The 14010-nt window shown below is 41.7% G+C and overlaps 1 protein-coding gene across 3 annotated transcripts in view; it reads right to left on the bottom strand.

The window, feature by feature from the left end:
• Nucleotides 1-14010, bottom strand: part of SHROOM3 (shroom family member 3) — a 320630-nt gene that overhangs the window by 206714 nt on the left and 99906 nt on the right. For all 3 annotated transcript variants that reach the window (XM_078446004.2, XM_078446003.2, XM_078446005.2), the window contains exon 2: nt 2246-2400. In XM_078446004.2, coding sequence (XP_078302130.2) covers nt 2246-2400 — 155 coding nt within the window. The remainder of the gene's footprint in view (nt 1-2245; nt 2401-14010) is intronic.

The raw sequence follows: 14010 nt of genomic DNA, 5'->3' as shown, positions 1-14010 counted from the left end.
AGTTCTGTACCTGTAAGGCTGGTGACCAACCCCTTAATGATAGTAAATTCACCAAGGGAATAAAGGAGGTTGGGGGGGGGGGGGAGGGGGAAGGGAGGAGTGGTAAGGAGGGCTTCTTGATAACCAGGCAATCAGCATATTTGGCAATATGGCAATTCTCTTCCATTTTGCCACATGCCCCTCTAACCCAATCCAGAATAATAACGATCAAATGTTGCATACCTACTATGTACTCATTACTCTATTCATTAAGTCCACATAATGTGCTTTTGTGGCAAGAATTTCTATTTCTATTTTATAAATGAAAAAATTGAGGCTTAGAGAGGCCCAAGGTCATGCAGCTTGCAAATGACAAGGCCAGATTTCAGCCCTGAGACTGGTTCCTGTTCTGCTAGAATACATAATTCAAATCTCATGGCATCATCCACTGGAAGGCAGAACAGGAGGCCAGCATGACTACTTTTCATAGCAAAAAACAGAGCAGCCTTCTCCAGAAGTTAATCTATCCCTAGAGTCCCATCAAAACAAATCAAGCCTATGGATTCCGCTATTGGTCCTAAACAGATAGAATGCCAGGGTTCTAAAGTTGGGCTTTGGGTTTCAATGCCAAAGCGAGTTCAAAACCTTCAACACTCTTCTGAACACATGGAACAGGCCTCATGGTTCTGAGTCTTCCTATGCATCCGTTTGAGAAATCAGCCATCATGTTTGGGATGACTGCTTTTGCTTTACTCAAATCATGACCTGTAAGGAATTAGCCTATGCCTACACTTAGCCAATAATAATGTAAAGAGCAGCAGCATCTGTTGCAACCATGTTATTACCATGAGTATGGAGAGTATTTAATTTCACCTTTCCAATCACCCTATAAAGTAGATTTTTTAATCTCCACTTAAAGATGTGGAAACTGAATCTTCAATGAGGTTAACTAAGTTGCCCAAGGTCACACAGCTAGATGACAGCCCTGGGAATTTGAACCTGGGCCTGATCTAACTCTGTGCTTTGAGCCACTCTACATCCCTGGCCACCAGAGAAGCAATGGCTACTTAGATGGTCCTGAAGAAAAACCAAACACAGCCCAGACTGAAGACTAACATAGTGAGACCACACCCAGGGCTGTGTTTTTGTGGTTGGGAGTTGCTGCTCTATTCCCCTATGCAAGGGCTCACTCAGTAAAGTTTGGAAAATGAATGAATGTAGGAGTGAATGGTCCCATAAGAGGGTCTCTTATGAGTGATGAAAAGATTAGGTAACTTTTCACATCCTGAAAACAGTGTAGCATGATGAATGACTCCTAGAGTTCCAGCCAACTTGAACATTCTCAAATATCATAACATATAGTTGCCATATGAGGCAGCCAAAACCTGATTAGTGAAGAAATATCCAAATAAGCAAAACGTGCAGGCATAGGGCTTAATAGGACAAGGTAATGACTCGCAAGTGGTGCGGTGAAGCAGAACCAGGGGCATTTGGAGTCTCTTCTGGTTCTTCCACTTATCAGCTCTGCTGCCTTCAGTAATTTAGGTAACCTCTTGCCTGTAAGTGGGGCTAGTGATGGCTATCTCACCAGATTCTTATGAGGTTAAATGAGCTAACGTACGTAAAACACCGTAGTAGCCCTTGGTTTGTAACAGTGCTAAAAAAATTCTTTAACCCCATCCCTTTTTATAAATACTTCCCTCCACCAAGATGCTGGCTTCCCAGGAGTGGGAAACATCTCATTTTAAGGCATTATAATCAATCACAACCCATACCTTTTCCAAGAAAAGAGCCACCACAATTGCAAACAGGAAAACAAGACAACACAAACAAAAGAAGGAATTTGCTTGTTTTGATGACTGCCGTGGTATAGGTGAGGCTAGTGGAATGGCACCTAAAGCTCCAAGGTTACTGCTTCCTCTAGTTCCACAATGAGACAAGGCTTCATAGCGCTCTGACCACCTCGGGGATTAGAGTCACCTTTCATTACACCTAGAAATTTAGGAAGTACTGTGAGGCAGAACTCTACCAAGCCAATACCTGCTGGGAAAGCCAGTGTTTGAAAAGAAAGTGGTATCTGAAATGTCTTTACTCAACTTCCTCCTCACATGCCACAAGATGGGCATGGAAAAAACCAGGGCGGGTGCGGGGGCGGTAAATGGGGTGGAGGCAGGGAGGCATAAGGATCCACACAGGGAGGTTTAAAAAACAAGGTAGTGAACCCAGCTCTTCCAGGGAGGTGGGTCAGGGTGGGGGCTCAGCCTACCTGCGTACCAGCAGCCTGAGGGTCTTGTAGGATCCTTTCACCAGGGAAACGGCCTCCCTCCTGGAGCTGCTCAACACAACCTCGTTGATGTGCACCACCTCGTCCCCAGCCCGCAGCTTGGAGCTCACCGAGTCAGCTTTGCCCCCTTCTTCGATCTGCTCAGAGAGAAGAGAGAACCATATGTAAGCTGCCCCAGGCCCTGCTGGACTTCTGCAGAGCAGACAGACCGGTTATGACCACGCCCCACTGGTAGCCAACCCGAGGGTATGGGGGGGGAGAAAGTAGGGATTGCCTCCTGTTTTCCACACACTCTAGCACCCAGCACCCTGCCTGTCCAGAGAGGGTGCTCGGAAACATTAGCCAAAGGGGTGAAACTAGTTTCCATCCAAAAGCAGCCATCCCATTCCGCTCTTGATCCCCACCCCTTTCCAGCTTCAACTCCCGAAGTCCACTCAAAACAACTGTTTTGTTCCTTTACAAGTTGAGTTCTTCTTATCTCGTTTTTTAATCTAAAATTATAATTCAGTGGATAAGTAAGCTGTGGTACACCCAGACAATGGAGTGTTACTTAGCACTAAAAAGAAATGAGCTATCAAGCCATGGAAAAACATGGAGGAAACTTAAATGCATATTACTAAGCAAAAGAAGCCAAACTGAAAGGCTACATACTGCATAATTCCAACTACATGACCTTCCAGAAGGGAAAAACTATGGGAACAGTAGAAAGATCAGTGGTTGCCTGGATTAGGGGGAAGGGAGGGATGAGTAAGTTTAAGGCAATGAAACTACTCTGTGTGAGAGTAGACAGGTTGATAACATGACATTATACCATAGATGTGTAACACCAAGATTGAACCCTAGTGTAAGCTCTAGACTTTGGGGGATAACGATGAGTCATTATAGTTTCACCGACTAACGAATGTACCACCCTGGCAGGGGATGTTGATAATGGGGGATGCTATCCAAGGGAGGCGGAACAGGAGGTATATGGGAACTTTACTCCACTCAATTTTGCTGTGAACCAAAAACTGCTGTAATAAATGAAATCTATAAAAATGTTATAATTCATTCAACAAAGGGATTCAACACTGGCTTTATGCAAGAAATTGTTCTAGGTGCTAAGGGTGTAACAGTGGACAAAACAGAAACCCTTGCTCTTCTGGTGGTTAGGGTAGAAGTGGGGAGGCAAACCCTAAACATAAAAAACAAGTAACTGATGTAGTACATTAGAAGTTGATGATGTCTTTTGGAAACTAACAGAGCAAAATAATTGCTCGGTCCAGTCATCAGATGCCAATGGATGCTTGTGGAATGTCCATAATGATGAAAGAGACTTAAAAAAGGAAAAAATAAAAGAAAACAAAAAACACATAAACAAAACCTGACCCATATTTTATCTCTTTTCAATAATTACTCACTAGAATTGCCCACATTTTCATAAACCTTCAATCGGTCTTAATATATATAAAATGGACCAAATTCCTATACTGAATTTGTAAGTATGGCCCTTGCTGGCCTTTGTTTTTAATTGTTAATATATGCTAAAACCGATGCTTTGACTAACTTAAAATGATATTCATGAGTTTACTCTTAAATCACATGTTCATTAATTTATTAGAAAGGATGAAAATAAGAAAGCACATAAGAGGAAAAGGGACAGTGAGTCATCCCCCTGCTCCCTCCATGTTACTCTCTAAAGGTAACCACTGTTTACAGTTTAGTTTATAAATTTCATTTCTTTTTCTTTTTTCTACAAAAATAATATCACACTACCCATACCTCCTCCATCATCTTTTGGCACTTAACAGAGAGGCATTAAAGTGAGGTGGTTAAGAGTTTGAAGAGTCAAACAGAGACCTTGAGTAAGGGGAAGTCACTTACTCTAAGCTTCAGATTGATCATCTGCGAAATGAGAGACAATAATAATACCCACCCCAGAAAGCTGCAGTGAGGACTAATGAGATAAGCCACATGAATAGGTTAACACAGACCCTGGCCTATGGTAAGATTTAAAAAGTGGTAGCTATTGTTTTCATAATTCATATAGCATGAAGATATTTCCATTCATAAAATATTCTACTGTAACATCATGGTGTGAATGTAACCCAGTGTATGTCGCCATCCCCTCTTGATCATTTCCTCCTGCCTTTCTCCCTTTCTCATCCTACTAAACTTCCCTGTCAACCTTCTGTAAATGTGCTTTTTTCCAAGCACATTGGGCATGCTCTAAACACAAGGTTACACCAGCGGTTCGGTGTAGCAGTTCAGTTTTGCTTCTTGGAAATCCGACTTAGATCGCTCTCCACACCTGTAGCACCCTTGAGCCACCTATGAAAACTGCATTATGCCATTGTTATTAAGAGCTGGTGCGCTGGAACCAGAGAGCGTGGTTCTATCCCTGGCTGTGCGACTTTGAGCAGCTTATTTAACTTTATTGTACCCCAGTTTCCTCCTTCGTACGAAAATCATGCTCTTCGCAGAGACTGTCATGAGGAGTAAGTGAGTTCCTCATTTACTGATAAAGCAAGTAAAGTGCTTAAGCCCGGCACACAGCATGTATTCACTGAAGGTTACCTCTAATTTCTACCCATCCTTTGAGGTCATGTTCAAATCCTGTCTCCTCAAAGCTTTTCCAGATCTCTCATCCATACCACCCAATTCCCTTACCCTTGCAATCTGTCCTTTAAGAAGTAACTCCGTTTTCCTCCATTTTTAGAGAATCAGATGAGTAAAGTAATACACAAACTGTGAAGTGGCATCTAAATAGTTTATTATGTTTACACCACTTTTGCATGCTGCTTGTGGTTTTCACGCCCTGTCTTCCTGATTGCAGAGCGCTGTCTACCTGTGCCTGTTCCCTGCCCACAGCCCCAGCTCACCCCCCGCTGGAGCTGTGAACTCTTTGAAGGTGGGAACCGTGGTTCCATCTTCACTTGTGCCTCCTTTACCTCCCCAGAGCCTGGCACGTAGGACCCCTCCAGAAATATCGATTCATCCAACAAGTACCTACTGAGCATCTACTGAGTGCCAGGTATGGAGCTAAAGGCTGTGGGTACAATGATGAGCACCACAGACACAGTCCTGCTCAAGTTATGGTTTGTGGAGCCAAATCCTCCCTGTATGATTTGCCAGCATTTTCAATAAAATGAGAATGAAACAAGGCCGAGGAAATGATTGATTTCTTACAAGAAAGGATGTCAAGGAAGCCCATTTGTATATTTTACATTATATCCATCTTGTGACTGATTTATGTGAAAGCAAACAGGAGGGATAAGGTCATAAAGAGTTTCCCTGTCATTCACTGCTCTCACCAACTATATTTATGACCCTCTGTATTTACAGAGAACTTCTCATAATCTCTTCACTTGGCGCAGAACTTTGAGGTTTAAAATGCTCACTTTTTAAAAGTCAATCAATATAATTATTTATAAGATTGAGAAAAAGTGGAGGTTGGGATGACTTTTTGAAATGATATTTATTTATCAAACCTAAGTTGGGCACTTTGATTCTCTTATACTTTGTCAAATTTCTCCATACTCTTTCTTTGTGATTCATGCTATCTTGGGGCTTTAATTATTACCAGGGATGACTTCAATATCATAATGACATAATACTAATTATTTTTTTTTTTAATTTTTTTTAACGTTTATTTATTTTTTTTGAGACAGAGAGAGACAGAGCATGAACAGGGGAGGGTCAGAGAGAGAGGGAGACACAGAATCTGAAACAGGCTCCAGGCTCTGAGCTGTCAGCACAGAGCCCGACGCGGGGCTCGAACTCACGGACCGCGAGATCATGACCTGAGCCGAAGTCGGCCGCTTAACCGACTGAGCCACCCAGGCGCCCCAATACTAATTATTATTAATGTAATGACAATGATATTAATCTTTTACATAAGTCCCTATCCTGTGTTTTCAGTTTCTCTTTTCCTCTTCCCCCTTTTCCCCCCAAATACCCCTCCTTCATTACAAAACTTCTCTTCAACCCAGACAGAATCTCTGTCCTCTAAATGATTTCTACCTGTCTTAAAACAACCCACAATCCCAACCTTTGCTGGGGGGATTTCTGATTATGACCTTCTTCTAGGTTTTAAACTCCTTGAGATCAGAAACTTAGTGAACATATTCATTCACAAATATTTTGTGAGCAGCTCTCTTGTGTCAGACACTGTTCTAGGACTGGAGAAACATCGATGAAGGAAACAGTAGTCTCTCCTTTGCTGAGTTTACATTCTAGTATATTTTTAATTTATTGCATACCTTTGTATGAAACAACACACACATGCACTGAGGTAGGTCAGAGAACCTGCAGGGAGGAAAACAAGGCTGGATTCTTTGTGTTCTTAGGGTGCTGAAATTTACCCATGTAAATAACTCTCTCTGGGAGGTCAGGCAATTTCTGGGGAATCAGGGGAGCCCTGGGAGGTTTGCTCTGTGCTAGGATACATCCAGGGGCTCTACTCCAAAAGGTAGAGATCCAGTAGGACCACGTGAGGCCTTGAAATGAGCCAGTGGGCACAAAGTGTAGCCCCCTGGTCTAATTTGTTTCAGCTGACCAGATTAAGGGCCGCTCTCCTGTTGTGAACACTCAGGACGCCCATATTCCCCTCTCCTCCTTTGCTGCTACGGGCCCTTTCGCTGACTTTCTTTTTGGTACCATCACTGTCTGTGGATATTCTGTTTGTTGACCACTCAGGTAATTGAGTGGTTGCCAAGAAAGGTGAAACTATTGACTAAAACCAGGCTGTGAATTACCTTAATCTATATTGTTGTCTCCATTTACTATCAGGAACGATAAATTGAGATACTGAGGTACTTTGGCTGATGCACCGGCAATCATATAATTGATTTCAATGTTCTGAGGCTAACTAAATGCATAAATCTTAAGTTGATGTCAATTATTCACACAGTTTATCTAAAATAACTATTATGACTTTAGAAAAACATTTACAAAAGGTTTAACAATAATTTTCCTGAACTATTCATCAAAGAGGATTATACTTCTTCTAACTCCAAGCCCTGCTGATACTGTCTGTCAACAAGACCAAGTGAAAAATGAAGCTTATTATTTTAAACCTTTGGACCAATACTTGAGCAGCTAAAAAGGTCACTGGCATTGTTTGTCCAATTTCACCTGCCGAGAACTTACTTATTCCAAGAATGTGATTGTCAACAGGTTAAATGACTTCAGATAATACACCATGTACAGCTGGTGGGAAATCCCTAGGCTAACAAAGTAGGGAGAAGGTGAGCATACCCCTGGAAAATTAGCATACCATTTTCTTTCTCAAATCCTAAATGGGTCCACATCGACAGGATTAAGTTGATTTTTCTTTGACGACCATGTGAGGGATTGGCTTTTGAATTATTTATAATCTTTCACGTTGCTGTAAATTTAGCACCTGAAATAGTGCCTGCACATAATGATGATTGATAAACACTTGTTAAACAAATGTGAAGGGGCTGGCTTTAAAGAAAAAAATACAGGACTGCACGATACGTAATATGATAGAAATATATTCAAAATACAGGTATGGGCAGAAATGCAGGAGTTCAGTGTGCCAGGGTCAGTAGCTGGATCTCCTTCTCTCTCCCTTAACCCCTCTAGCCCAGGCTAAATGAAGAAAAGGGACACTGTCAATTTGCTGGTGTTAATTTTTTTAAATGTTTGTTTATTTTTGAGAGAGAGAGAAAGAGAGAGAGAGGGAATGCGAGACAGAGAGAGAGTACGAGCAGGGCAGGGGCAGAGAGAGAGGGAGACAAAGAATCCGAAGCAGGCTCCAGGCTCTGAGCTGTCAGCACGGAGTCTGATGCAGGGCTCGAACTCACGAAACAGTGAGATCATGACCTGAGCCGAAGTTGAATGCTTAACGGACTGAGCCACCCAGGTGCCCAGGACACCGCCATTATGGATTGGTCCTGTGTTCTGCTCCTGGGTTTGTGCCCTCCAAACTCAAATGCCCCGTCTCTCCGCTTCCCCAGCCCTATTTTCCATCTTATGTCATTGGTTTCAGCTTTACCATAATTATAAGCATGCCTTTGGCAGTGACCTAGTGACCCTGTTACAATTTCGATTAGATCAGGTCACACCCCTCTTTCTTGCATGACTCTACTCATCACACTCAGAGTAGAAATCAAAGTCCTCCCCATCGGTGCACCAAGGACCCTGTTGGATTTGGCCCCCTTACCTTTCTACTTCCTACCGCCCTCCTCCTTGCTTGCTCAACACCAGCACCCACCTCCTCACCTCCTGGCGGCATGTGGAGTTTGCCAGGCACACGCCCATCTCAGCCCTTGTACCTGCTGTGCCCCCCAGGTAATCATTTGCTTTTCTTCCTCACCTACTCTAAGCCTTTACACGAATTCAGCTTCTGGGGGAGACTCTTCCTGACCACTCCTCTAAAATTTCAGCCTCCCCTAATATTGCTTATTTCCCTTCCTGTCCTTATTTTTTTCTTTAGCTTTTAAGTCATGATCTAACTCACTATAGGTTTCAGTTATGTTTCTTGTTTATTGTCCATCTCCTCACTTAGAATGTCAGCTTCCTAAGGGCAGGGATTTGGGTCTGTCTTGTCCACTGCTGTATTCCCAGTGCACATAATAGCATGAGGCACATAGACGTGCTAATATTTGTTGAGTGCCTTCTGTGTTCCAGTAACTATCGCATCATCTTAAAAGTCACAAAGACTCAGTAAAATATTTATCTCCCTTTTATAATTTTTTTTTCCTTTTGAGAGTGAGAGTTGTGTATGAGCAGGGGAGGGGCAGAGGGAGAGGGAGAGAGAGACTCTTAGGCAGGCTCCACACCCAGCCCAGCGCAGAGCTCAAGAAGTGATGTGGGACTCAATCTCACAACCGCGAGATCATGACCTGAGCTGAAATCAAGAGCCAGATGCTTAACTGACGGAGCCACCCAGGCACCCCAAAATCTCCTTTTTCTATGAATGCCAAAACTAGGGCTCACAGGAGCCAGATGATTTGTTCAAGTTTACAAAGTCAAAAAAACAACAGAGCTGGGACTGGAATTCAAGATTTTGACTTCAGGGCCCTCAGTCTCCAGCCTGCTGCCTCTGAGGATCCCCAGATCTTTGTCCCTAAACACTTCTTTACTTGTCTGCTAAACACTTCAAGTGCCTGAGAAATCTGACATCCTGTACTTCTGTGTTCTGACCCTTCTCTTTCGGAGATGCTAAGAACTCTGAAACTATTATGGGAACTCTGCAGTCAACAGAGTGCAGCTTACCCATGAGAAAAAGTTGATGTGCACCACTGCTGGGGCAGGAAGATGGCCTTGCCACATAAAACTGAACATGTAAGGAGGTCCATGTATGTGCATTTCTGTCTGGAGTTGTAACTAAAATTGAGCCCGTCCTGTACAAGTCTACCACAACTGAATGAAGTTCACCTGCATTTTAATGTCTAAATTCTTGAATGATTTTTTTTTCCTTCCCTGACCGCTTTCATTCCAGGATGACAAGGTAGAAGTAAGGGAGGAAAGGATAATTGAATAATTCACAGTCAACGCAAGGTGACGTACAATTTGTTTGCTGTTTTGTGCAGTTGCTGTTTTGAAGAGAAATATGTTCTCTGTAAGTACAAAAACTGTACTAAAGCAATAAGCAAAATAAAGAAAGAAAAAGATAAGTAGATTAAAAAATATATTGGGACACCTGGGGGGCTCAGTTGGTTAAGCGTCCAACTCTTGATTTCAGCAGGTCATGATCTTATGGTTTGGTTGGTGAGTTTGAGCCCCATATCAGGCTCTGTGCTGACAGCACAGAGCCTGCTTGGGATTCTCTCTCTCTGCCTCCCTCCTGCTCCCTTGTATGTGTGTGCGTGTGTGCATACTCCTCTCTCAAAATAAATAAATAAACTTAAATATATACATATAAAGAATCTCTAAAGCAAAGCTTTTGAGTGTTGCTTTTTATTTACCAGGGATTATCATTACTCACAGCTTGGTTTTAAACTATATGTAAAGTGGGAATAATGAAATAAAGTCAAATCAATCAAAGTTCCTCCCTGGAACTTTATCTGGCTCTTAGGTCCTATGAAATTAGTAAGCGTTCTTTGGAACCCAGGACTAGATTTCAACTGCTGAACTTTAAACAGAGAAACCTTCCCATGATTGTACCGAGTGGCATGAGGGTACAGATGTGAGTCCCCTCCATTCTCTCCACCTGCTTCTCATCTAATCCCAAATAATTAGGTATATACTAATTTCGTTTCCAAAAAGGAAATTCCTTTTTGGATTACAGAATTGTGTATGTATTAGTAGAAGAAAGAACCCTAGGTTAGGACTCAGGAATCCTGTGTTCTGATCCTGATTCTGGCCCTTTTTATCTCTAGGGCCCCAGATGAGTCTATTATTTACAAAATATGTGTAACATTGTTTGCTGTGCATTTACGATAAGACAGTGCCTTAGAAATGGAAGTATGTGTTTCTCATACTTAAAATGACCTGTTTTCAACAGGAAAAATCTCATAGTTTTACTTGAAATTGGAATTCACATATAACACTTACTATTAAAATTATATAATCACTTTCTTTTGTTACCTTCTAAATAGGAAGTATGTTATTTCCCATGCAAGATTCATTCAGCCCTGAGCTGGAGGCAGGGCAATGTGGTGTATAAAGACTAAGCGTTCTACAGCCAGAACAACATGGGTAGGAGTCTCACTCCCAGGACTGGGTGATCTCTGGCAAAATACATGCCATCTCAGAGCATCCGTTTCTTTAGCCTAAGTATGAGAACAAGAAGACTCACCACAGAGAGTTAGTATGAAGATTCCATGAACTAACACATGGAAGTCTCCATACACATAGCAAGGCCTCCATACAAGTGAATTGCAGGGGTTTGTAGTTTAATTAATAAGTTTAATTCTTTTCTGACTGTTCCCACCACAAGAATCATGTGTTAGCAACTGCAGAGACCAAGGGGAAGACACTGAGAGGAAGAGAGAGGTTATTTTCTTAAAGTCAAAGAATAAGAGGTAGTTAACTTGAATTATATATGAAACAGAAGACAGTCTTTCCTTTGGAGGGAAGTTTCCAAGGCAGGAATTTACCCAGTGACACCCTATGGACCATCCAAATGAGCTGCAGCCCCAGAAAGCCAAGACATGCCCATAATTCTTGATTTACTGCCCACTGAGTGGAAGAAACCAATCTCAAAGTAGGATAAAAGTCAGGCTTCAGCAAAGGCACCTCAGCCACTCAACTTTCTTCATTGCCTGCAGAAAGTTCCCCAGACTTCATTTCCCCCAACACAGATGATTCCATAAGTTTGGTGGTAATTAAGAAGTTAAGTTATAGGGGTGCCTGGGTGGTGACTCGGTTTGCTAAGCATCCAACTTCAGCTCAGGTCATGATCTCACAGTTTGTGGGTTTGAGCCCCGCATCAGGCTTTGTACTGACAGCTCAGAGCCTGGAGCCTGCTTCAGATTCTGTGTCTCCCTCTCTCTCTGCCCCTCCCCCACTGGCGTTCTGTCTCTCTCTCTCTCAAAAATAAATAAACATTAAAAATAAATGAATAAAAATAAAAAAGTTGTCAGTGTTTATTTCCGCGTGTTGATAGATGCTCTGCCTCATCTTACAAAAGATTTGAGAAAACTCCTTGTAAATACAAAAGAATAAAGAAAATAGCTGAAGGAATCTAAGCAAAAAGGAAAAAATAAAATAAAATCAAAGCCGAGATTAAGATGAACCTTGAGAAATACATCACATACATGAGGATTCTCATTATCTGGGTATTCATTATTCAGGTCTCCACAGTTACAGGGTTTCAGAGGGAGACAAAGTCTTCATAATTTATAAATATTCACTAGTGAAGAGACACTAAGGCCTCACTCAAGTAGTTAAGCACTAGCCCCTGTCTCCTGCTACTATATCAATGTCTTTTGGCAGTCTGATTGCATGTGAGGTTGCAAATCATCAATACAACAAGCAAATAAAATGCAAATCAATTGCATAGTTAAGCGGAATATCTTTCAAAAGAGGCAGGATGTAAAATAAAATGCAAATATAGTTAACTTGACTATCTTCCTAATGAGGCAGAGTATAAAGGTTAAAACATTGCACGATCTTAAAATTTTGTGAGAAAATTAGGACCAAAAAAGTCAACATAATTAATTCTTCATTCTGAGGATTAGCACATGGTTGCAGTTGTAACTTAATTTTTTTAAAAAGGTTGAATAAACTTATTTCCATAGTTTGTTTTATTTTAAAACTACATATAATCTGAAAAAAAATTTAAAAAAATTTTTTCAATGTTTATTTTTGAGAGACAACATGAACAAGGGAGGGGCAGAGAGAGAGAGGGAGGCACAGAATACGAAGCAGGCTCCAGGCTCTGAGCTGTCAGCACAGAGCCTGATGTGGGGCTTGAATTCATGAACTGTGTGAGATCATGACCTGAGCTGAAGTCGGACACTGCTTAACCGACTGAGCCACGCAGGCTCCCCCTATATATAATCTAATACAATTGTTTATAGGTAATAAAAGACACCTGGAGTATAGGATAGTGTCATTTTTGGCTCTTGGCCTCTTGGTAGCAAAAACAAAATGGAAACATAGTTAGAAAAGTCATAGGTTATTAATATAAAAACAGGAAATCATTGTGGAGCATTGGGGATGACAGTACTGAAATCTCCTACTGGAGAAGACTTAAGACACTTAGTGGCTAGTAAGAGGTCTAAGAAAGTAGAGACCTGTCTTTCTAAACTACTTTGTGTTTGGCTTAACAGAGTCATAGGCTAAATGGCTAATGAAAACAGTGATGGTCATTAATGCTGTTCAACAAGTGTTCCTGGGTCTCTACCTTGGCTGCAGTTGAAGTTGCTTCTCTTTCTCTGAGTGCTAGGCTGGGACTCTTGTAGTTGAGTGGAGCCATGTAACTATTTCTGATCAATGTGTTTTGAGCAGAAGAAACATGTGTCACCTCCAGGCAGAAGCCCTCTAACATTTCCTTTCCCTTTGGCATAATGACTGGCAATGTTTGAGACAGTGACTGCTCTGCCAGCAAGGGTCCTGAGTAACTGAAATGAGCTGCCACCCTGAAGACACACCATGAGTTTATAGAATGAGTAAGAAATAAACCTCTGGTTTAAGCCACCAAGATTTGGGAGCTGTTTGTTACTGCAGCATAATCTAGTCTCTACTGACTGATACAAAGATCATCTTGCCAGTGATAGAAAATATAAAATGAAACAAAGTTGTGTGGAGACAAGTTGCATATGATGCTCAGATCCCTAAATAAAGATCCCACCTAGCAACAATGACATTCTGGATAATTTGGGCAAGATAGGTCCAGGAACAAGCCTGGATCTCTGATGTGTACTCTAGCTTATTTTTCTCCCTTTATTTTGTGGTACATCTTGCCCAGATGTATGCAGACCTGAGAGTCCCTACTTTTCGTATATATAGTGAATAATTTTAATGTATATTAAGCTTTAGAAATGGGAATATTTTTATTGAAGTGAGATAAACTGAAAGATTATCATTAACAACTGGGGAAAAAATTACTAATCATAAAAGGAATATAGAAGCAGGGAAAAAAGAAAGACGGCCTGTTTGGGGAGAAACTACAGCTAATAAAATAAGAATGGCTGCAAAGAATGGACACTAGAAAAAGTGGGGAACCCTGAAAGCAAGAGAGTGGGGGAACGACACACATGAAGAAGAGTGTACAATAATTCCAAGAGACCAGGACCCGAGCAGAGAGGTGCTGAGGCTTGAATCCAGGAGCAGATCTCAGGTCGGGGATG

The sequence above is a fragment of the Panthera onca genome, chromosome B1, assembly GCF_046562875.1.
Source record: "Panthera onca isolate mPanOnc1 chromosome B1, mPanOnc1 haplotype 2, whole genome shotgun sequence".
NCBI classification, from domain to species: domain Eukaryota; kingdom Metazoa; phylum Chordata; class Mammalia; order Carnivora; family Felidae; genus Panthera; species Panthera onca.
The sequence above is the reverse complement of the archived record's forward strand: the minus strand, read 5'-3'. Positions and strand labels throughout refer to the sequence as shown.